The following is a 25,851-nucleotide window of genomic DNA, read 5'->3' on the forward strand; positions in this document are numbered from 1 at the left end:
TGCACTGTTGGTGGGAATGCAAACGGGTGCTGCCACTCTGGAAAACAGTGTGGAGGTTCCTCAAAAAATTAAAAACAGACTTACCCTATGACCCAGCAGTAGCACTGCTAGGAATTTACCCAAGGGATACAGGAGTACTGATGCATAGGGGCACTTGTACCCCAATGTTTATAGCAGCACTCTCAACAATTGCCAAATTATGGAAAGAGCCTAAATGTCCATCAACTGATGAATGGATAAAGAAATTGTGGTTTATATACACAATGGAATACTACGTGGCAATGAGAAAGAATGAAATATGGCCCTTTGTAGCAACGTGGATGGAACTGGAGAGTGTGATGCTAAGTGAAATAAGCCATACAGAGAAAGACAGATACCATATGTTTCCACTCTTATGTGGATCCTGAGAAACTGAACAGAAACCCATGGAGGAGGGGAAGGAAAAAAAAAAAGGAGGTTAGAGTGGGAGAGAGCCAAAGCATAAGAGACTGTTAAAAACTGAGAACAAACTGAGGGTTGATGGGGGGTGGGAGAGAGGGGAGGGTGGGTGATGGGCATTGAGGAGGGCATCTTTTGGGATGAGCACTGGGTGTTGTATGAAACCAATTTGACAATAAATTTCATATATTAAAAATAAATAAATAAAAATAAAAGACATGAAAGGAAAAAAAACTAAAAATAAATAAATAAATAAATAAATAAATAAATAGACAAACAAAAATCCAGGAAAACTGTATTGGTTATACTAATGGAAAGTGTACAAACACCTCGTTCTCTGGAAAACTTAGCTTTCCAGGATGATGAGAGATACAACAGAGGAGCACTATATAATCAAGATCCTTATAGTTTTCCCAACCTGATATTAACATTAGCGCAATATTATGATTTTCATGTCTGTATGTCTTATAGATGATCTTTTATGGTTATCTCAGTGGACAATTTGAAGAAAATCCAATTCAGGAAGGATTTTGTCATAGTAATCATGAGAACTATACACTTTTCAGCTGGGGCATGTGTTGTCCTGCCTTTGTGGCAATGAATGTATTGAACCACCATTTGGTAGAGTTTGTACAAACACATAAATATAATTTATGAATTATTGTTAATAAAAGCACATTTTTGTGAGTGATAAAAAAAATTTTTTTTCAGGGTGCCTGGGTGGGTCAGTTGGTTAAGCATCCAACTCTTGGTTTCAGCTCAGGTCATGATCTCATGGTTCATGAGTTCAAGCCACACATCAGGCTCTCTCCTGTCAGTGTAGAGCCGACTTCAGATCCTCTGTTCCCTCTCTCTCTCTGTCCCTCCCCCCACCCACACAGGCTCTCTGTCTCTCTCTCTCTCTCTCAAAAATAAGTAACAACAAAAAAGATCTCTCTCTTTTTCCCTCTGCCCGTCTCCCCCACTTGTGTGTGCTCTCTCTCTAAAAAAAAAAACAAAAAAAAAAAAAAACAAAAAAAAAACAAACAAACAAAAAAAATTCTAATGAACACAGGATTTAAATAAACATTTCTCAGGGCACCTGGGTGGCTCAGTCAGTTAAGCGCCTGACTTTGGCTCAGGTCATGATCTCAGGGTTCATGAGTTCAAGCACTGTGTCAGGTTTTGTGCTTAACAGCTCAGAGCCTGGAGCCTGTTTTGGATTCTGTGTCTCCCTCTCTCTCTGCCCCTCCTCCGCTGCACTTTCTGTGTGTGCGTGTGTGCATGTGTGTGTATGTGTGAGTGTCTCTCTCTCTCTCTCAAAAATAAATAAACATTTAAAAAATTTTTTAAATAAGTATTTCTTCAAGGAAGATAAACAAATGGTCAATAAGTACATGAAAATATACTCAACACCATTATTCACTAGGGAAATGCAAATCAAAACCATAATGAGACACAACTTCATATGATGATGGCTATAATAAGAAATACATAGGGGCACCTGGGTGGCTCAGTCAGTTAAGCCTCTGACTTTGCCTCAGATCATGATCTCACGGTTCATGGGTTCGAGCCCCACGTCAGGCTCTGTGCTGACAGCTCAGAGCCTGGAGCCTGCTGTCTGTCTCCCTCTCTCTCTGCCCCTCTCCCATTCATGTGCGCTCTCTCTCTCTCAAAAATAAACATTAAAAAAAAAAGAAATACATAATATAAAGTGTTGGCAAGCATATGGAAAAAATGGAACCATTCACTGTCGATGGGACTATACAGCTGCTTTGGAAAGAAGTTTGGCAGATTCTCAAAAGGTTAAACATAAGAGTTACGATATGACCCACTAATTCTACTCCCAGTTCTATACCTAATAAATACATATGTCCATACAAAAACCTGTACATGAATGTTCACTGCAGCAGCATTATTAATAGTTAAAAAGTGAAAACAATCAAATGTCTTGCAACTAATGAAGGCATAAACAAAATTTGGTATTCCACATCACTCATCCTCAGGGAAATGTAAATCAAAACTACAATGAGCTATTACCTCACAACTGTCAGAACAGCTAAAACCAAAAATACAAGAAACAGGCGCCTGGGTGGCTCAGTCAGTTGAGAGTTCTATTCTTGATTTCAGCTCAGGTCATGATCTCAGGGTTATGGGATCAAGCCCCGCATTGGGCTCCATACTGTGTGTGGAGCCTGCTTAAGATTCTGTCTCTCCCTCTGTCCCTCTCCCCAGTTTGCGTGTTCTATCTCTCTAAAGTAAATAAAAAATTTAAAAAAACAAAAACAAAAAAACAAGAAACAACATGTGTCTGTGAGGCTGTGGAGAAAAAAGAACCCTCTTGCACTGTTGCATTGTTGGTAGGAATGCCAACTGGTGTAGAAACTATGGAAGACAGTATGGAGGTTTCTCAAAAAGTTAAAAATAGAACTACCCTATGATCCAGTAATCATACTACTGAATATTTACCAAAAAAGACAAAAACAACTAATTCAAAGAGATACATGCACCTCTAGGTTCATAGCAACATTATTTACAACAGCTAAATTATGGAAGCAGCCCAAGTGTCCATCAACAGATGAATGGATAAAGAAAAAGTCATATATATATGTAGAGATATATATACACATGCATACACATACAACGGAATATTATTTAGCCATAAAAAAGAATGACATCTTGCCATTGCAACAACATGGATGAATCTATAAACTATAATGGTAAGCAAAATATGCCAATCATAGAAAAACAAATACTATATGATCTCACCCATACATGGAGTTTAAGCAAATGAACAAAGGAACAAAAAAAGAAAAAAAAAAACCAAAAAACAGATTCTTCAACAAACTAATGATTATCAGATAGGAGATGGCTGGGAGATGGGTAAAACAGATGAAGGGAATTAAGAGTTCACTTATCCTGATGAGCACCGAGTTGGAATTGTTGAATCACTATATTGTACAACTGAAACTAATGTAGCATTACATTATGTTAACTACACTGCAATTAAAATAAACTTCTTTACCCACCCTCCCCAAATAAAATTGTTTTTAATGTTTATTTTTGAGAGAGAGAGAGAGAGAGAGAGAGAGAGCGCGCACAAGCAGAGAGAAAGGAGGACAGAGGATCTGAAGTGGGCTCCTTGCTGACAGCAGAAAGCCTGAGGTGGGGCTTGAACTTGCAAACTACAGGATCATGACCTGAGCCAAAGTCTGACACTTAATTTCCTGAGCCACCCAGGAGACCCCAAAATATTTTTTTTTTTTAAAGTGGTGTATCCATATAATAGAAGATTACTTGGTCACAAAAAGGAATGAAGTACTGATTCATGCCACAACATGGATAAACCTGAAAACATTAGAGAAAGATACTAGTCACAAAAGATCACAAATTGTATGATTCTATTTATGTGAAATATCCAGAACAGGCAAACCTATGGAGTTAGAAAGTAGCTTAATGCTTGCTGAGAGCCAGCAATGAGAGGCAGGAGGAAATAGGGTGTGACTACTAATGGATACAGGGTTTCTTTGGGAAGATGATTAAAACGTTTCAAAAATGTGGTGATTACTGTACAACTCCACAAATATACTAAAAACCACTGGACTGTAGGATTTAAATAGGTTAATTGTATGGGATGTGAATTATATCTCATTAAAACTGTTATGAAAAAATAAACCAAAATATGAAAACATGAAACCTAATGAGCATCATATGCAGGTAATTGGCAATGCTGTGTTATGGCTAGAACATAGAGAATAAGATGAGAAGGAAAGAAATGAGGCTGAAAACGTAAAGAGGTCCAAAGACCTTGTGTGACAGATTAAGATTTACCTTGAAAGCTACGAGATATCATTTATGACTAACAAATAGTAGCTTTTAAGTATATAGTACTTTTCATCCAGAAGCTTAACTGTGAAAGAAAGGCATGGTAGTTGCCAAAGAAAGATACCAAATAGGGGAAATGTTATTTAATCTTTAAAATAAAGATCAGATAGATTTCAGCAATTTATAAAAGAACTTAATACAGAGTCTGAAAATACAGAAGATCTAACAGATCTAAGAGATGAAGCAAGTTTCCTGAAAAAATAGAAACATAATGGAATCCTAGAGTCAGGTTAGAAGGGCTAACCCTAGATGGAAAGGGTCACCTCTTCAACAAGGTAAGACTTCAACAAGGTTAAGACGTCAAGGTTTATAAGAAGGGAAACAATAAGTAGAGAAAGCTCCCACTAGTGATATATGTTTTCTCTGAGAGTGAGGGAAGTGGCTACCAAAAAAAAGTGTTTAAGAGAAAAAAAAAAAAATTAAATTGATAATATTTCCTAACGGAAAAGGGAAAGGAAGCAGATTAGTGACACAAAAAATATTTAGGTACTATCGAGAACCCAACCAATGCCTAGCAATCAAAGAGTGGTACCACTTCATAAGGCTGTGTAAATATCTCCAGCAGTGTTCTATACCCTGGCTATAAGAATGGAGAAAATGGATGGTTGGATTTACTGGGGCTAAGATTTGCAAGATAAATGAATAGCAAAAAGAGAGAGAAAGGAGTATGAAGGTGCATTAAGAAGGAAGAGAGGCAAGGAGTGATCTGACTTATAAGAAAATGACACAGTCAAAGGCCTAGCAATCCCAATGAAGATCAAGAGTAGCTATAACTAGAGTGAGGGGTTGCTAAAATAACAGGTTTTCATCACAGAGTGTTAATGGTAATATCATTACCAGATCAAACATCTAAGTCATCTTCAACCATTCCCTCGCCTGCAACATGCAATCTTGTTAAGTCTTAACTCATCGTACTTCTATAATTCTTGCAGTTCTCCCCTGCTCTCTACTCCTAATGCTACCAGGGCTTTATTATAGTTCCACTTGACTCTTGATGGAGCTTCACAAAACAGGTCTCCCAACTTCTAGTCTTCCAGGCCATGTCACCAATTTTTCTAAATGACTATCATGGTCAATACTCTGTTTCAGCTGCTGCCCACCATTCATCAAAGTTCCAAATTCTCTGTGTGGTGATCAAAATCCTCATCATCTAGCCCTAACTTAACTTCTCATTCTTTTTCTACTACTACTGACCTTCATACATCTTAACTGCAAATCAGCCTGAACCCCTCAACATTTGTCAGTGGCCTTATGCTCTCTTGCTTTCTGACTCAGGGAAATTCTGTTACCTAGAATTCTTCTGCCCATATCTACAATTCCAATTCCACCATTCTACAAGCCCTGGTTCAAATGCTACTTTAACCCCTCTAACAAATATAATCTACCCCCTCCTCTTAATTCCTATAAAACTAGACTTCTCTAGGAACACTTACATTTTGTTATCATTATTCATGTATCTTAAATTCTCTGTTAATCTGCAAAGGCCTATGTCTTACTTGTATTTTTGTATCCTTAGTAACGGGAATAAAACAGACTTTCCAAAAAAATCTAGTAAATGAATAAATATTACATGTATGACCTTCTATGGGAGATTGCACTTTATTGGACCCTCTAGAACAGAGGTTCTTAAATTGGGGGCAGTAAACCTGAAAGGAGTTACCAATTTACTTCAGATATAGAAGCATCCTGAAAATGTTATGTTTATGTACAAACGTACATATATTTTTCTGAGGCAAAGTCCATAAATTTCATCAGATTCTCAAAAGGGTTTAAGAAATTAATAAATGTGTTTGTGTAGTTACTTTAATAATAAGCAAGAGTCCTTATCTTTTACAGATTCATTCTAAAATATTTATAGCTATAAAAAAATGGCTGATATATGATCCAAAATAATTAATGTATTGGGTGGGGAGTAGTGGATGGGTATATAAATGATACAACATTGGCCATGGTTTGATAACTGGATCAAATTATTGAAGCTGAGCAATTGGTACATAGCAACTCATCATATTATTCATTATACCTTTGTATATGTTGGAAACTTTCCAACATAGGATTTTTCTTTTTAAGAAATAAAAAGCCCCAAAAGGTTAAAAACACAGATTTCATCTAACTTTAGGATTCAATCAGCCTCCAAGGAAGCCTCTGGCTTAGGTTAGTTGCTTCTCAGAGATTACATCAGAGTCAAATTGGCTTTTTCAAAGTGGAACAAGTGAGCCACCATTTGCTGTTATTTACAACAAAAGAAAATTTTCATTAGAATCAAATAGGCTATCTAAATAGCTAACATGTATTAAATGGAAAAATAGGGGCGCCTGGGTGGCTCAGTCGGTTAAGCGTCCGACTTCAGCTCAGGTCATGATCTTGCGGTCCGTGAGTTCGAGCCCCACGTTGGGCTCTGGGCTGATGCTCAGAGCCTGGAGCCTGCTTCCGATTCTGTGTCTCCCTCTCTCTCTGCCCCTCCCCCGTTCATGCTCTGTCTCTCTCTGTCTCAAAAATAAATAAACGTTAAAAAAAAAAAATTAAAAAAAAAAAAAGGAAAAATATGCAAAGAGTTTGAAAAAATCTTACTGTGCTCAACATTAGCTAGGATTCTATTTGCATATAATGTTCAAATCTAAGCTTCACATTTTTAGAAAGATATGAATAATTTGGAGAAGATTCACGGGGGCGGGGGGAGGAATGGTCAAAAGGTTTGAATACTTCCTTATCTTTATAAGATGATTTAAAGTGGCAAAAAAAGAACAAAAGATTACTTCGTAGCAAACTTCAAATGTAGTAACACTGATAGAAACCTGATTCTCCATTTTTACTTATGACAGATCCCCAGAAACTAGATTAAATTTTCTCATCTCTCAAAAGGAATTAGACTACATGATTATGAAGTTAACTATTAGTTTTAAAATTCTCTGATGCCCTGGTTTTTGATAGGTGCATTAGTTGAGAAAAGCTATTATCCCTATTTCTTTTCTCAAAACACAAATATTTAGACTAGATATAATGAAGTACCGTATTTCCTTATTGCAGAGGCATTAGAGAATCAAATCAGAATCCATGAAATGTCTATTTTCCTCCTACCTTATCCTTCCCTTTCTTTCCAGCCCCCCAACCCCACTCATATTACATTAAAACAGTTGAGTTGAAGTCTAGCCTAAGGGCAGGAGAATGAGCAATATGAATTCTTAAATTCCCTTCAGCCTGATGATGCTATGATTGAACTATTTCTCATCCACCAAAGATAGAAGGTTATAAGTGTAATGCATCCCTTGCACCTAAGCCTTTTACTGGCCCCCTTCTCAAATGCTAAAGTGGGTAATTCTATCTCCATATTAACTTGTTGACCTACTGAGTAACTGATGAAGACTGAAGGCAATCTTCAAAAAGTCTGTTTAACGTACACAGTTTAAGTATTAACTCTGTATTTTAGAACCCAAAATTGCGTTGGCAGAAATATCATATGTCAAACAGAAAGGAACATTTTGTAACATGGAAGAGGTGAGAAAAAATAGAGAGGGATATAGAACAAAATGTTTTACAATCATATCTGTACTCTCATACTCTTATTTTCCACTTATGGTAACTGAGGCATTGCCTTGTGGAAAAATTAACACTAAATAGAAAAGAATGTGATAAAGTAAGGAAATCCTAAGAATTCTATACAACTAGGAAAAAAAAAACAGAAAAAAAAATCTTAAATAGCATTATGTTCTCTTAAAAAGCCTAATAAGCATAAACTAATATATTATTAATGGAAATTATCAGAAAGCATCACAACTATATTTGTATACATATTTTTATACAGGAAAACAAATATTAGGTTTGAACCTGAATTTCTCTTTATCATTCTTCTCAGGGTATACAGAACTGCTAACATATAACTAACATTGCCCAAAACTAGGGCTCTTAAATTCTCCCATAAAATACTCTGACATCCCCCCAAAGTGGTGTTAAAATATGCAAAAGTGTCCATTCCAAAGCAAAGCTATCCCTCCATTCCTTATAAAAGATTTAAGCTAAAGAAAAGCAGAAAGTAAAACCCAACAGCTGAAGACAACATCAGGCTATTTATAAGTCTTCTCCTAGTCCCCCAGACACCCTCACACGGGGGCTATAAACAGCTAACCAAAATATCTTTGAGGCTCTCATATCCACACCCACTGACACAAGTAGAGCTGAACCCACAGTGAAACTAGACTTCAGTTTCCTTTAGTAAGTATGTGCCTGCAATAGTAAACTGGAGTAAATGTAACAGTAATAAAACATTAAAAAAAAAAAAAAAGAATCATACCTTTTTCTCCAACAAATGGTAAAGACCATGTGAAGACATCCATAAAATTGGGCAACCAGTAAGGATGTGGAGAACAGTTAAATTGTCGAATATTCATCACATTATTTTCATACTTTAATACAGCAGCTGAAAGAGAAGTTTGAATGTGAATGTAACAATTTGTCTTTAGCTCCAAAAGTCTAAAACACATAAAAGCAAAAAAATATTGTTTTAAGGGGGTAGGGAATCAAGGGGTGAGTTGAATAAGGACTAGTAGAGGGAGATAGGAACTAATTTTTTAGTAATAACACACTTTTGTTTTTAACACACTTTTATATAAAGCATAGTCAGATCTACAGTTATTTTTAATGAAATTCCCAGATTTCTAGAATGTTTGTTTCACTTTATAATTTAATGAAGAACATGCACTTTAAATCCAAAATTGTGAAAACTCAATTTTTAGAGGAAACACAGAACGGCAATGAGCAATTTTCTAGGTTTAAAAGTTCGTATAAGTTGAAGGAATTTTAAGAGGATCTTTTTAGTTGCAGGCAACCTGAAAAAGATAGCTAAATGGTAATAAAGCAAAAAACAAAACAAAACAAAAGCCAGAAAAAAAGCAGTTTTTATGATTATATAAATGTATTTATTTCATTTATATGGGAAATCAAGTGAAACTACCACAAAGAAATATTTTACTTCATTTAGAAAAAATTCCATTAAAAATATTATAACCAAATAACCCAAAAGTAACATACTCATCTCAATTTAAGGTATCTAATGTTTCAATATGTTAAAAGAAATAATATCTTAAATTAACTACATAGATTTCAGACACTGGTTATATTATTTTATGGAACACTGGGTTATATGGGCTAGATTCTAATCTAAGCTATAGCACATACTATCTTCGTAATGCTTGGTAAATTATTTAACTACCCTATTTCTCATTCATAAAATAGGACTATTATGTCCACCCTGCCTATCTCAGAAGTTGATTTTACGATCAGAGAATGTATTTCACATGAAAGTATATAAAAGTATAAAATGTGTTGTAGATATAATAATTATGTGATTACTTTTTTTCCATTTTAATGAAAAGCATGAAAATGCAAATGTTAAATTCCAAGATGTGGGATTCTGGCTAATACAAAGTCACAAGTAATGTGTTTGTTTCCCTTAGGAAATAAAAGTATTTAAAATTTAGCCTCAGAAATTAGGGGCCGATACCAAGTTTTCAGCTTTAAAACAAAACAAGAGAGTGAGAGAGAAAGAGAGAGCAAGAATCTAGAAAATTGCCTTATAGATGGAATGAAACATTACAAACATACCCATACCATGTAAGCACTCAAATCATTAACACTATGTACAGACTAATCACTACTAAGAGACATCTGATTTTGACAAGACAGATTCGATGGTTTGAGTTTCTTTTCTGAATACTCAGAAAAGTAATCCCTTTACCCCCTAAGTCAAACTGACAGAGGACAACCAATAAGAGAGTAATCAACTGAGCACTGAACACTAGGTCTTATAATGCTGATAAGGGGAGGTCACAGTTGAGGTAGCAGAGTGCCGGTACAAAGTTAAACGTAGCACTCTATTCTGTTCTTGAGAACTGAGTCAAAACTTAGATACCATTTTCTTCAAAAGTGAAGCCACACATCATTAGATAACTTCTTCAGAAATTCTGAAGTTTGTAAACTAAACTACAATTTAAAAGGCCATTTTAGCACTGGCATACTCCTTAGAGACTACACAGATACCAACTTCTGAAAATTAGCAACTCAGTCCATGGCATGGTTGTTTTGGTAATTAATATAGTATTAAGTTTTTGTAGCATATTCTGTATCAAACTTATAGCATGCTACCATTTGATCTCAGGCAAATGTTTTAATCTTTTAACCATCATCTCCAATAACAACAACAACAACAAAAAAATCCTCTTATTCTAGTCCTCTATGACCCATATTTAGCAATGACCTCATTACGTCTCTAATACTTTCAAAAAAGTCTTTATCCTTCTGTTCTTTCCTCCTGGCACATCTGTTCCAGTGACCCTAGAAACTATGGCATAGTCAACTGAATTCCAGACATATCAAGACAGAATAGAAGCTGGCTTCTTAACTTCCTCTTCTGAAAATGTGAACTACGTAAACATACCCAAGCTCATCTTTAACGTCTTTGGCACACACTTAACTAGATTAAGATCCTAAGTATTATCTGTCAATAAGCTATGTTCAAAGTTAAATGAAACCCAATTATTATAGACAGATCAAATATGGACAGAAGGAGAAGGAATGAAAACTAGTGGAACAGAAGATAAAGAAAAAAGACAAAAAAAAGGAAAAAAGAATAGTTAAAAGAAAGGAAGAATATGTCTCTGAAATGGAGGTCAGAATGAATTAATCAAAGAAGGTTCAACTACAAATCTTCATGGGGCAATGATAAGACTGTAGATAGAGGTAAAAGCAGGGAGGAAGAAAGACAAACAGAACCTAGATCAGTGAAATAAAACAAGAAACATGATAAACTAAATTAACTATATAGTGCAAATACATGAAATGGTCAAAGCAGCAGAAGGAGCTTTATGCAAACAAGAAAACATTCTCTTGATTATAAGGGGAAAGATTTAAGAAAGGGGAGTTTGAGAAAATCATGTTTGATTTTTTGACTTAATTCAGAGCATTCTTTGATAAGATAGCTTTTATGACTGACAAGTTGTGGAATGATTACAGATGGTAAGTTTCACATTTTGGATTTTTATTTCTTATTCTCTCCCCTCCCTTATATCTTATACTTTTTTATGATGAGATTTGGATAGTTACAGTTTCAAACAATGCCTCTTTTCCATTATTTTCAAAAAATAAGTCAATAAAAAAGCTAAGTTGCTTAACAATTTTTTTATCAACAACATCTTACCTTTATTATTGTAGACATCTAAGTAATTAGGTGCCGAAAAAATTGTTATTAATGAAGGGAACCCTGTAGTTTGACTTTTTCTGTACATTCTATAGCTGTAAAACAAATAGCTTAATATGCATCGTAAAGCATCAATTATGAGTTACTAAGTTTGATTTGTACATAAGGTGTTAATTTGGGTCAGGGAAACAGAATTCTTACCCTGCATCTTGAGCTTCATGAGCTCTAATAATCGATAACAAATTATTGTTTTGCAAAAATTCACACACTGCTGGATAGCTGTGGGGGAAAAAAGTAAATTAAGTAAAATAATGGTTTTCTATATGAAATATATGCTATTTTAACAACTCAAATGTGTTTAATCTTGGATATTTTTCCTTACTTATAAAAATAAGAACATCCTCGAACTGTATTGTGACTAAAATGTTCCTGTGATTTTTCATTTCCAAAATCTTCAGAAGGATCGGACCATAGCAAGTCACACATTGGTCCAAATGCAGGTGGCTCTTTGAATCTATCTAACTGTGAAAGAAAGAAAAGAAAGAAACAAAGAAAAGAATAACTTGTCAAAAGTGAGAATAGAATGGACACAGTAAAGTGGTACCAACTTTGAATACTGTCCATACTACATCGTTCTGAAATGGTTAGAGAATATTTCCTTAAAATATCAGTATGATAATTTTTACCATTACCTAATCTTGGCAGTGAAGAGAAGTTTAAAATTTCTACTCTCTACCCAACAAAGTACTATCAATAGGAACCAACCTTGGAACTACAATATGTACTCACTCTCCTAATATCATCCAGTGTGTGTATTTCTGGTGAAAGTCCACCATGAACACAAAGAAATTGTTGATTTAAAAGTGCAGCAAGAGGCAGGCTATCAAAAGCTTCCATACAAGCTTCATAGACTCTTTCTGAATATTTAATTTTACCTAGAAGAAAAAATAATTGAAAATTACAATACTAGTTGATCATTTTGAAGATTAATCTATCGATCAATCGACCGACCTACCTACCTATCTATAATTGACTATTGAAACCAAGGAAAGAAAATTATAGACACAGATAACAGCTAAGTGGCCACCAGTGAGTAAAGAGGTAACTATAAAAAGACAGCAAAAAGGAATTTATGGGATGATGAAATTTTTCTTTATCATGACTATGGTGGTAGGCAGTTCTATGCACTTGTCAAAACTCAGAACTAAACACTACAAAGAGTGAATTTTACTGTATACAATTTTTTTCTAAAAAGGAAAGCATCTTGCTGTATGAGGATCAATAAAATAAGCAGTGGTATTGGTCTTATGAAGACAAAATATTTGCAGTCTCTAAATTTACTTTGGGTATGCAGTAGATCACCATAAAATATTACTTAAAATAAATAAGTCAAATTTCTAAAAACAGCCCAACCTTTTACCTATTTTATAGGCCAGGTAAAGCTAAATTAGACTTATACTTAAAGCTAAAATAGTTTTAATACTTTATTTTATTGTAAGAGTCAGTGACTACTTTGTTGTTACAGGGAAGATGACTACATCATCACAACAAAACTCAAGGTCCATCCAATTCAAAAAAAAAAAAAAAAAGAAAGAAAAGATAACTTATTCATATATTGGAGAAACAGAGGGGCTCCTCTAGTCTACAATGGTTAAAATGGGCAGTGAAGCGTGAAGCCAAAATAACACAAGAGAAAAAAACTCCACCAAATCCAACTGTTAATTTAGTTTTACAGAGATCCCTTTGCTCCTTTATATATTTAAATTCTTGGATATTTTACATTTTTGCTGGAGTTTTGGTGGGTGGTTTGTTGATTATCTAAAGGAAAAAAAGAACTTAATTCTTTTTTCCATTTTTAACACTGTAACATTCAAATATGAGAAAATCTATATCCAGCAACCATCTAAACTGGTAGGTTGCTAACAGATCTGTTTTCCAGCACTGTGGTTCAATAAAATTTTTAAACTGATTGCTTTTGGTCAATGCACTTTCCAGGTCTCATCTTTATTCATTTATTTATTATTATTTCATTATTTATTTGCATTATTTTATTATTTTTATTATGTTATTATTCATAACCTATTCATTTAGGTTACCTACCTGATCTTTGAAGTTATCTGACTTTGCCCCCTCTGCCATTACTTACCACTATATTTTTCTTCTTTTACTGAAAGTCTCTAGTAATATGATCTTTACTGGATCATGAGTCTCCATAATTCTGAAATTACTTCTACTCTTAGAACTTAACTCTAAGACTTACTATAGTCATGAATATTAACTTAATAAGCACCCAGTTAAGAGATGTGAAAAAAGGTCAAATACTGCCCTATATCATATTGTTGCTTCTGGCTATTATAGACTGCCATTGCCACAATAATTTAAGAGAGAAATGGGGTAAACATTGTAGGTTAAGAATTTCAATTCATTAACAGTGTGTTTGAAACAATCTGCAATGATGACAGCATGAATAATTTAAGAAGCTTCATGAGAGAGCTTCAATATTGGGGGACAAAAGTCTCTAATGCAAAAACAATTTTTTTCCTTTTAGTTTTAGTCTTCCTGTTAAAAAAAATCACTTAAACATTAAAACTATGTACAAAACTCAAAACTGTTTCATATATCTATAAAGGCAAACTTAACAGGAAATACTGAAATGAAAATGTCTGAATGAAACACCATTAACCACTAGAGAGCTCCTGACAATCATCCTTAAAGCTTTATGTGTTGGGACACAAAATCTGTTCTTAATGTTGCACTGTAAATTTTCCAAACTCCTACTACCTCACTCCAAAAGATTACTGAGGAAGTGAAAGTATTTCTCATGGCAATACTCACATTCCTGCTTAAAGGTAAAATATTCAGTAAGGTGTCTGCATTCATGATTGCCTCTCAGAAGAAATAATGTGCTTGGGTAAAGAATCTTCAGGACCCATAAATATAAGACACACTGCAAAAGAAAATGTTTTAAGTGAATTTAACTTATCTTTTTGTTTAAGTTGTTTGATCTTTGTTCCTTTTCCTCTAACCCTATTGTCCTTACAATCTCTGTTATTCTTTACTATCTTTTTCTCTTTGTCCTTTACTAAAATATAAGCTCTATGAAATCAGGAACTTTGTCATCTTATTCACACTCATCCTCCACTCCTAGAAAAGTACCTACCAAAGAGCAAAAGAATAATAAATATCTGTTGAATGAATGAGTCAATCTATTTAATTACTTTAGATTTATAGACTATTTGTTGTAAAAACAATCAGCAGATTGGTTTCCTTCTTAGGTATATCAATAAATAAAATAATAACAGTGTCAAAAATAACAGCATCTACCATTTATTGAGTACTTACAATGTATCAAGCACAATATATTTAATACCCCTCATTTGTTCCTCAAACAACTCTATGAAGTAAATAATATTATCTCTATTTTATAAATGAGGAGACTGAAGCAAAGAGCTCAAGTAACTTGTCTGAAATTACAAAAACTTTTAAGAGATAGGAATCTGATCTTCTGATCTTAATCATTATGCCATGCTGTCTTACGAAGGCAATACCCATTTTTTATGTTTATTTTGTTGGTTATACTTGTTGCCTTACATAAGGTAGGGGCTTATTATCTAAACTGATTCAAAGAAAGTATAATTTAAAAAAGAAGAATATTAAAATAAGCAGTAAAGCAGATGCTTTTCTCTAAGTAGATTTATTTATTTATTTAGGTTTTATTTTTAAGCAATATCTATACCCAACGTGAGGTCTCTTATCACAACCCTGTGATCAAGAGTCACATGCTCTACTGACTGAACCAGCCAGGCACCCCTCTAAATATATTTAACACAAGAGACTCACATTTTATTTATTTGGTTAAAAAAAAAAAAAAAAAGGAAAGACATTTCATATGGAAATATAATTATACACAAGAAGAAAAACAAACTTTATTTTTAACAAGTTAAGGTATAAAATCTATAACTATTCACACCTTCATTTTATTCACAAGGAAAAAACAAATTAAGCCAGGGAAATACTTATTAAACTCTGTCTTTTTTGCTTTCTTTATTATTTTCCTTTTGTAACAGTAAAATATGTTAAAAGAGTCAGCTACAAAACATTCTAATACAAGGACATACACACCAATATGCTTAGTTCCCAATAAGCTTCCTAAAATTGTTCATTTTGTTTTTCCAAAGCCCCCAGTCTTTTTGTTAAGAAGGGCCATTTTCTGATTTCCTTGCAACTGTGGGGGAAGTTTAAGGTGACTGATGAAGAAACTATGAATAAAGGAAGAACAACTCAGGGGGGGAGTAACAAAATTCCTTAGGGAATTTGGGTGGCCAGGGCCCTGAACTCCTTCCTCACTATGAATCCTAGCATACCTCAGAAAGGAGGTTAAAAATACTGGAGAAGGGGATATAAACAACAGGAACCAGCATGGAAATGCACCAGGTAAAGCTTTAATTGTCTACTGGGAGAGGTGGTTAAGAAAGAGTACAGGCTTGGAATAAGGCTGGCTGTACTGCTTACTAACAATGTGTCCTTGGGCACGGCCTCAGGTTCCTCATCCATAAAATGGATAAAGTAACACTACTTATTTCATATTGTTGTTGTGAGGATTCAATTAATCAGTGTGTGTTATGTGCTTACAATATGCTTGGAACATAGTAAATGCTCAACATAAGTATATATTAGTAGAGCTTTTATCCAACAATTTTACCTCCAAGAATCTGCCCCACAGAAATAATTTAGCAAGTGTGCAAAGATATATATATATACATATATATAAAACCTGGTTCACTGAGGTATCATTTGTAGTGACAAAAAACTGAGAACACCGTAAGTGTCTAACAATAAGAAATCGATGAAATTAATTGTGGTTTGTTTATTCAACAGAATATAATGCAGCTATTAAAAATATTATAAATTTATATATACTGACCTGGAAAGACATCACAGTATAGAGATATATGAAAAAAGCAAGTTACAGAACAACATTATAATATGGCCACATTTTCAATTAAAAAAGAAGAGAGATGCATATATTAGAAACGGCAGATTGTTCTATATTTACCTTATTTTATTTATATAATTAGAGAAATAAAAGGAGCAAAAAGAACCATGTACTGTTAAGTAATGATCAATAGGTCATTTTAATGCCTCTTAAGTTTTTTAAAAGAAATGAATACTTTCAGAATACACAAAAGACTCGGGTCTTAATAGCTATAGAAGGTGGGATAGAAGCACTACGGTTTAAGCAATAAAAGCATTATAGTATGTTTTATTTAATCAGAGAAAATTCAATTAATCTTTTTTCACATGGGGTAATTAATGCCTTTAGGGGCAAAAGAGATAAATAGCACTAGCTCCTTAGGGCCACTAGATAACAGAACAATAAAGAACCCTCAGTTTGCACATAATTTCCACTGGGAAAAACGGCAATTATAATTTCATAAACATAGTAATACAAAGAAAACAGAATAGTTTGAAAGGTGGAAGAGAATAAATAGTAGTTTCACCTAAAAACTTCAGAATATGCAGAGGTATTAAAAAGAACCCAATATAGGTACTTTAAGGAACTTATTTTACTAGGAATTAATGGAAATCATCTATGGTAACACTTAAAAGCAAATCAAATGACAGTATTATGATTATTACCTCTATACTAAAATAACCTCTGTCCACATAATCACCAAGAAAAAGGTATCGTGTATTAGCAGGTGATCCTCCTACTTCAAAAAGTTTCATCAGATCAAAAAATTGGCCATGGATGTCACCACACACTGAAACAAGAAGATTATTAGATATGAAAAAAAACTCTGAAATAACAAATTTTACTTAAATTCTAATTTCTTTCACATAAGAGATAATGTAAATTCTATCAAGAAATGTCTCAGAAGGAAGTCAGAGTCTATGAAGAGTCCTAATAGGGATGATGTACCCAAGTGTTCATGTGCTCAAGATCTAGAACAAGAGTTAACAAAAATAATGAAATTTGTAGTTAGTGACAAAATTTTCACCTAAATTTATAAAGTTCCTCTTCAGGAAGCCAAGCTTATGTTTTAAGATTACAAAATTATAATGGTGGCAGTTAAAATCTCCATTCTAACGCAACACTTTCTATTGACTGCTATGTTGACACTGAGGTATTTTCCCCTAATAATTGAAAGCAAAGTAAATAAGAATTTGTTGAATCAAATTGGATTATGGCCAACACAACTGATGAAACCTTCACAAAAAACATATTAGACCAACTTCTGCACTCAGGTTACTTAGGATCATGCTTATTCACTAAAAACAGGCAAAAATAAAAAAAAAATTACAAAAAATAATTTGGAAATTCAAGATAATGTCCATGTAATATTAATTTAGTATACCATACGCTGAAGAATAAGCAGCCCTATATCCAAGCAACCAAATAATGGTATAATCAAAAAAACAATATCCAAAACATAAATAAGTATACCTGTAATTGGAGCCTCTACTTCTATCATGGTTTTCTCTCTCCGAAGGATGGCAGCACCCTCATTGATAATTCTAAGTGCAATTTCTTCATCTACCCGACCTTCTTTTACTAAGTGATTCTTCAGAACATCAACCCTGGGTATCCCATCCATATCAAATACTTCTTCAGATGTCAAGCGATGTGTTGGGGGAAAAGGTACAGCTGCAATTTTTTTTAATTAATAAAAAATAAATCACCATTAATATATTAACATAAATACTAATTAATGGATCTAGATAAACAAAAGTAAAACTTGAAAAGCTAGAGTGTTTATTGGATAGAGGTATTAATTTTTTAAAAGGTTTTTTAAAAAAGTAATCAAATTATACTTTTTATTAATCTATATATAATAGCATGTTCTTTGTTGAGACTTATTAGAGAAATGAATTGCCTCAAAATTAAAAGTTCTTTCAGGATAACTAAAGTTTTCTTTAAGCCGTAACAATTTTTGGCAGAATTCTCAAAACATACACTCTTCACCTTAAGGAAGCACAATAAATGTAACTTAAACCTGAATAGAAAGAAATCCCAAATATAAAGTGACATACCATGTTTATAATAAGGAAGTTAAAAACAATGTTTTCTGCCCAACTTGAAAAGAAACTCTCCAGGGACACCTGGGTGCTCAGTTGGTTGAGCATTCAACTCTTAATTCTGGCTCAGGTCATGATCTCACAGTTCACCCACGTCGAGCTCTGTGCTGGCTGCATGGAGCCTGTCTGGGATTCTCTCTCTTCCCCGCTCTCTCTGCCTGTCTCTCTCTCTCAAAAATAAATAAACATTAAAAAAAAAAAAAAGAGCTAGGGTCACCTGGGTAGCTCAGTCAGTTAAACATCCAACTCTTGATTTCAGCTCAGGTCTTGATCTCACAGTCGTAAGATTGAACCCCACGACAGGCTCTGCACTGACAGCGAGGAACGTACTTGGGATTCTCTCTCTCCCTCCCTCTGCCCTTCCTCCACTTGCTCTCTTTCTCTCTCTCTCAAACATTTAAAAAAAACAGCTAGTTCCTCTTAAAAAACAAACAAATAAACAAAAACAAAAAACAAAAAACCTTAGGGGCGCCTGGGTGGCTTTAGTTGGTTGGGCATCCAACTTCAGCTCAGGTCATGTTCATGAGTTAGAGCCCCACGTCAGGTTCTGTGGTGACAGCTCAGAGCCTGGAGCCTGCTTCAGATTCTGTGGTTCCCTCTTTCTCTGCCCCTCCCCCGCCCTTGCACACTCTCTCTCTCTCTCTCTCTCTCTGTCTCTCAAAAATAAATAAACATTAAAAAAAATTTTCTGAAACTTTTAGATATACAGATAAAACAAATATTTATAAAATTTAAATTCATTTAGATGCAAATATAGATTTTTTTTCCCTAGTGTTTATTTATTTTTGAGAGGGGGGAGAGGGGCAGAGGAAGAAGGAGAAAAAGAAATCCAAGCAGGTTCTGTGCTGACAGCACCGATGATGCAGGGCTCAATCTCACGAACCATGAGATCATGACCTGAGCCCAAATCAAGAGTTGGACGTTTAACCGACTCAGCCAACCAGGCACGCTGCACACATAGATTTAAAACAGTATTAATAAATGGTAATTTTGAAATACTGCTTTTTCTCCTACCTATGTTTTACAAAACATCTTCATTCAAAATCTTTATGCGCATCTTTGACATCAAATGTATGTAATGCATTCCTTATCACTGGAGGCATTTTTAAGTCATCTAACACTTTTTTCAAAGGCTAATCTTCACTTTCATTTAAGTTGTTTGATATATCACTTATTGAATACACATAAAATGTTATCACTGCAAATTAATCCTAAGCCACAGTTCCCATATATATTACCAACTGTACTCTAAAACTGCTATTGGGAAACAGAATGGGAAACTAAAAGGTCTATTTTCAACAGTATCTAGCACAATTTTGAGGTTCTATACTTTGGAAAAATTACTACATATCTGCTAAATTTATTTGATTCCTTTTCACTGACTCCAACAAGTGGCCTCATTAAACATTCAAAATCAGCTTGAAGTAGTTTTACACTCTTTACCAAATAGTACTTTGTTTCTCAAAACAAAGCAAGAGAATTTATAGTAAGAGTCTGTATATAGTCTCAAATGTAAGGCAGCTCCCTCTTTTCTGAAATAAAAATTGTTTTAGAAAAAACTCACTTTATATTTGGGCATACACCATATATTTTCTTGATGTTTCAGAGTCATCACTGTAATTATCAATTATTATACAGAAGCCTGGAAATGTATAGGACCAATTGCTTCTTTACATTTCAACTTAAACAAAAAAAACTAAAAACAGGAGCCTGGGTTAGAATTATATCAATTACCTGAGAAAGAATAATTAGTAACCATGTTCTATCTTACTGGGGAAAAACAAAACAAAACAAAACAGGACTAACTCAATACTCTGGAAGTGGGATAAGAACTAGGCAGAGGGATGTCAACCAATTCTAAAAGACTTTGAAATCACCAATCCCTCTTGCTTTCTTTGATACTTAATAAAACAAAATTGGAACTTCTTTACTTGCTCTTCATTAGAACACATTTATTCCCATTACTTTTTACCACATTTAGAACAAAGCATTAAAACACATTTTGTTCCCTCAAATATAGTATGTCCAGAGTCTAATAAAATAAAAATCTCTGTTAAAGTATGTTTTTCTCTAGCCATAGACTAAACAGACCAAACTTGCCCCTAATCAGTAAACTGATTAAAATTACTGATTAAAATCAGTAAAGGTGCTCTGGGACATTACAAAAAGGAAAAGCTTAAATATCTCAAACACAAATTTCTGAGATCAAGATGGGATCACATTTTTCTCATCAGGCCAAGAAAAATTCTTTATCACTCTATTCAGGAAAACAGTCTTTAAGATGTTGCATTCTAGATTATATATGCTTTCTAATAATCAACAACGAAGTTCCACTCCTGGCTGAATTCTATTCAAACTGCAGAACTTCCTAAAAACCCAACTGGGAGACCAGCCCCATCCCCCCAATTCAACCAGTCACCAGTGTTACTACGTATTTTCATGCACACTGTGAACGCTCCACTGCAATTCACACTGAAGTATTACCCCCAAGAGCCAAAGTGCCTTTATTTATCTAAAAAACTGCTCATGGGTAAGTCATCTACAGACCTATGCTCTTCAACTTTTTCAACTCAAGGCATACTTTTACATGTCAAGACGAGCTGGGATACATTCTAAGGAATGTACAGGTTCAAAGATAAAGAAATGCCATCACAGATGAAAGCAGATGAAAACTTTAGATCAGTGTTGTTCTAACAACACAATGCTGAAATTAGAAAATGAAGTTTCAAAAGAATATATTTTAATATATCAGTAAATAAGGAAAGGCATGTAGAAAGGCATAAGAGGAAAAAGGCATGTGCTCTTTGTAGAAGGAGAGAGGAGTTGTAGCAGGTGATCTGACCAGGCAAAAGAAAGCCAACCAAATAGAATTTGGCCTAACAGGGGGTTAATTATTGACCCTACTGGTCAAAGAGTTAAAAAAATTTTTTGTCATCAAAAATTAATATTCTTGGGGCTCCTGGGTGGCTCAGTCCGTTGAATACCTGACTCTTGATTTCGTTGCAGGTCAAGATCCCAGGGTTATGGGATAAAGCCCCACATCAGGTTCTGCCCTGAGCATGGAGCCTGTTTAAGATTTTCTGTCTCTCTGCCCTTCTCCACTTGCACACACCCTCTAATAAAAAATATATATATTTTTTTTTCTCAACTACTTTAATTCCTAAGTCATTTTACAGCATTCCCATCTATTTTCAGGCTTTTAAATTTTTTTCTTTTGGGGAGCCCGGATGGCTCAATTAAGCATCTGACCTGATCTCATCTCAGGTCATGATCTCACCATTCTGTTTGGGAGATTGAGCGCAAGCAAAGTCTGCTCACTTGCTCTCTGCCCCTCCCCCACTCATGCATGTGTACTTCTCTCAAAATAAATAAACAAAAAAAAGTTTTTCTTTTTATTTCTAATTCATCTTTAGCCAATTATTCCTGCTTTTCTAGGATATTCTTCTAATATATTTTTCCTCCTTATTTTCAGACTATTTTTCCTACTCTCCTATATTTATGATAGGAAAAAAGCAGAATATAAATATATGCAAATGTAATGTGAATGGTCAATAACTGAGATGGCTAAAAATGAGGATTAGCTAGAATAAAGAGCTACAAAATAATCTCAAATCACCAAGTTTCCAACACTAGGAAACTTGAATTGGTAATATTCATTTGACCAACTATTCTGTTGAAACATTTCCTTTAACCCAAATTTTGGCATGAAGCACACACATCTATATAGTAATCAATAACATTCACAAGTTATTTTCATTCAGATTTAATGTATGGCAACTAAAAAAATGTATAAAGCAAGTTTTAATTTAGGAAGTTGGAAAAACAAACCAGGAATAGTATTGACCAGGGATAGGGGAAGAACAGATACACTTTTTCTACTACTGGGTAAGGAATCCTAGAAATCAACTAACTCCTATTCCCCAACTCTAAGCAAAGGCTACAAAAGTATTAGCTAGCCCTACAAGGCCGCCAACACCAACTGGGGTACATGCAGCCTATGCCAACTGAACAACTTTACTACAAAGAATCATTCAGAGGCCTGTGCTTCTGATCATTGCCATTATTGGCAACTATCCAAATAAAGTCTCTCCTGTCATCTACATTTCTGACTTTTTCTCAGTATTTCTCTTACACCATGCCATCTCTGGCTGTTCTCCTCCTTCTCAATCCTTTTCATTTAAGCCTCCAGAAATCCCATCATTTTAAAAAAATATTTATTTTTGAGAGAGAGAGAGAGAATGGGGGAGGGGCAAAAGGAGAGGGGGACAGAAGATCCAAAGCAGGCTCTGGACTGACAGCAGAGACCCTGATGTGGGGCTCAAACCCACAAACCACCAGATCATGAACTGGGCCGAAGTTGGTCACTTAAATGACTGAGCCACCCAGGTGCCTCATTATTTTTTTAACTCATCCCTCTTCCCCCAACACACACACACACACACACACACACACACACACACACACACACACACACATACTTTAGATCTTCACAGTAATGCTGTCTTCATCTCTTTATCTTAATTAAATCTTAGTTATCCTGAAGGATAATACTTTTCAAACCCTTTTTTCAAAATAGATGCTGTGCATTTTTCCACACACCACTACTCTTAGCAGAGAAGGCTTTAGTCTTAAGTGTTGCTTTGCATTACCATTTCCAATTTCATCACTCCAATGAAGAAAAAAATACCTTCTCCTTTGAGGCTCATGCCTTCTAGATAGTTTATCCTTGTCCCTGCCATCTTCTAAACTTCTAGTCGTTTCTCACATGCAACTCCAGCTCCTGGCTTGCAGGCCTTCTCCATGCTAAATCTCACCATCAATGTCCATGCAGAATGATCTACCTAAAACATAAGAACTGAGAAGTTTGAGTTCCACTCCACTTCAACTCCTCAGCCTTGACCATAATTACTGCTCCACCTCTGAAATCCTGAACTCCAATCTCTCACTCAATGATTAAAACCTCCTAACCTTTCAGTTCCACTCCCATTACTCCATCTATTCTTCAACTGTATTAAAAACCTAGACAACCCCTCCTTATCAACTCCCTTCCGGATACCTTTGCTTCTTATACTTTTAAAGTATTCCATCATTCACCTACTTTCTAAACAACATTCTAAATTGTTTTGCCCTTTTGTTTTATTCTACCTATAAGGGAAAACTGCAATTCTTGGATGAATTAGCTTCTAAACTTGGGTGCTAAGTATAAAATCATCAAAATGGCTCTGTGCTACTACAAATTCATGGTCCCCAATGTAGTTGGTCATTGGCACTTCTCAGCAATCCTATTAAACATTCTGTCTCCCATGCTTCTCAGTAGAAATTTCAAATGGTCCCCTTTCTTGAACCGTCACTCACTTTATCTCTTACTCAGTAAATCAACTTTGTGTCCAATTACAGAGAAAATGGAGGCCTTCAGACCAAACTTCACTTCCCTGCTCCTCTCCATCCACACGTCTACACCAGTATGCATCTTTAAATTTCTCCCCATCTGAGGAAGATACTCCTATCCTTTACTAAACACTATTTGTATCCTGAATCCCACTCCCCCAACCTCTTAACTGCAGTCATCCCCTCCACCCCTCCTATGATTCTATTGTTTCCTCTGCCTCTGCTTCTCCACTGGGTCTTTCCTTTGAGCAATTAAACATGCTTAAATCTTTATGATCTTAAAAATTCAGGGGGAACCTGGGTGGCTCAGTCAGTTAAGCATCCAACTTTGGCTCAGGTCATGATCTTGCAGTTCGCGGGTTTGACCCCTGCGTCAGGCTCTGTGCTGAGAGCTCAGAGCCTGGAGCCTGCTTCAGATTCTATGTCTCCCTCCCTCTCTGGCTCTCCCCTGCTTGTGCTCTGTCCCTCAACAATAAATGTTAAAAAAATTTTTTTAAATTCAAACAAGTAACTCTCTTTTACTCCTCATCCCTGTTTCTGCCATATATCCTTTATTTTGAGAACTGAGCTTTTTGAAAGGGTATTAAGATCTGCAATGGGTATCTTCCTTTTCTGACTTTTTGTCTATTTTCCTTAATCCATATTTATCTGGTTTCTGCTCTATTCCTCCACCTTATAACTCTCTCCTCTCTTGGTTTCTTGAAAGCATTCACCTGGTTTTTCTTCTACTTCTCTGGTCACAACTGATTGCTCTATTTCATGGACTTCTAGTCTTTCTCCTGATCCTTAAATGTCAGTGTGTGTCCTATGATTCTGTCCTTGGCTCTCCTATCATACCGCTCTGAATTAGTGATCTCATTCATAACTACAGTTTCAACTAAAATCTACATTTTGAGGACCCTCAAATAATAGAGTGCTCAGTCGAAAGCCCTCCCCTAAACTCCAGATTCCCAGTAAACTATCAAATATCTCCACTGGGATTTTCCATACATATCTCAAATTGAGTATGTCCAAAATTCAGTGTGTGATTTTCCCCCCTAAGCCATTATCCATAGTTCCCATCAAGGAATTGTCCTAGAATTCTCTTTATTTCTCACCCTCCATGGCCAATAGGTCCTAAATAATTACCTGAACTGTTTCTGCTCATTTGGTTCTGAAACACTGAATAAGGGCTTCTATTCTAGAATTACTACAATCTTTCCAATTTTGTCTACTCTACAACACTCAGAATATGCTTTCTAAAATTCAAATCTCAACCTTCTCTTGATTCAAGACTGGCTTTATTATACAAAATCCAAGTTCTTTATCTTCACGTGGCATGCGAGATCCCTTGTGATCTGAACCTTGCCTACATTTCCAACCGTCATCTTTTGTCACTACCTCACATTCCAGATACATTCTACACTCCAGATACTTATTTTCATTTTTAAAATTACATCACTTATTTTTAATCTCCATACTTTCAAACACCCTATTGTTTGGGGGTACACTATTCCCATCTTTTACCTAACCTCTCCTTGTCTTTAAATGTCACTTCAGTGTTCCAATTCTTGAAAATTCTTCATGTTCCCAGACTAGGTTAATGGTGTCCCTTCCTTTGTGGTCCTATAGCATAGCATATAATGAAGACCTATATCATGGCACTTAACAATTACACTGTAAATATGTCTCCCCTACATGCTTATAAACTCTTTGGAAGGGAGGGGGCTATGTCTTTCATAACTCCACAGTGATTAGAACACTATTACCATTGAATGTCTACTAAATTAATGATATAGTTTCTAAAATACTTGTATATCTTGACACTATATAGCAATGACAGTATATTTATACTGCTTTGTTTACAAAGTACTTTCACATACATAATCCTACATGATTTTCAGAGGCATCTT

The 25,851-nt window shown here is 34.9% G+C and overlaps 1 protein-coding gene and 1 long non-coding RNA gene across 8 annotated transcripts in view; one reads left to right on the plus strand and one right to left on the minus strand.

Moving 5' to 3' along the window:
• LOC128779008 (uncharacterized) overlaps nucleotides 1-25,851 on the plus strand; it is a 182,381-nt gene that overhangs the window by 77,469 nt on the left and 79,061 nt on the right. The gene's annotated exons all lie outside the window — the stretch shown is intronic.
• PPP3CB (protein phosphatase 3 catalytic subunit beta) overlaps nucleotides 1-25,851 on the minus strand; it is a 58,504-nt gene that overhangs the window by 25,514 nt on the left and 7,139 nt on the right. For all 7 annotated transcript variants that reach the window (XM_053909572.1, XM_019444552.2, XM_019444553.2 and 4 more), the window contains exons 2-9: nucleotides 17,940-18,140; nucleotides 17,132-17,256; nucleotides 14,327-14,438; nucleotides 12,281-12,426; nucleotides 11,874-12,013; nucleotides 11,693-11,770; nucleotides 11,492-11,586; nucleotides 8,591-8,716 (exon numbers count right to left, since the gene is read on the minus strand). In XM_053909572.1, the coding sequence (XP_053765547.1) occupies nucleotides 8,591-8,716; nucleotides 11,492-11,586; nucleotides 11,693-11,770; nucleotides 11,874-12,013; nucleotides 12,281-12,426; nucleotides 14,327-14,438; nucleotides 17,132-17,256; nucleotides 17,940-18,140 (1,023 nt within the window). The remainder of the gene's footprint in view (nucleotides 1-8,590; nucleotides 8,717-11,491; nucleotides 11,587-11,692; nucleotides 11,771-11,873; nucleotides 12,014-12,280; nucleotides 12,427-14,326; nucleotides 14,439-17,131; nucleotides 17,257-17,939; nucleotides 18,141-25,851) is intronic.

The sequence above is a fragment of the Panthera pardus genome, unplaced genomic scaffold, assembly GCF_024362965.1.
Source record: "Panthera pardus isolate Hobbes unplaced genomic scaffold, ASM2436296v1 HiC_scaffold_22, whole genome shotgun sequence".
Lineage (NCBI taxonomy): Eukaryota > Metazoa > Chordata > Mammalia > Carnivora > Felidae > Panthera > Panthera pardus.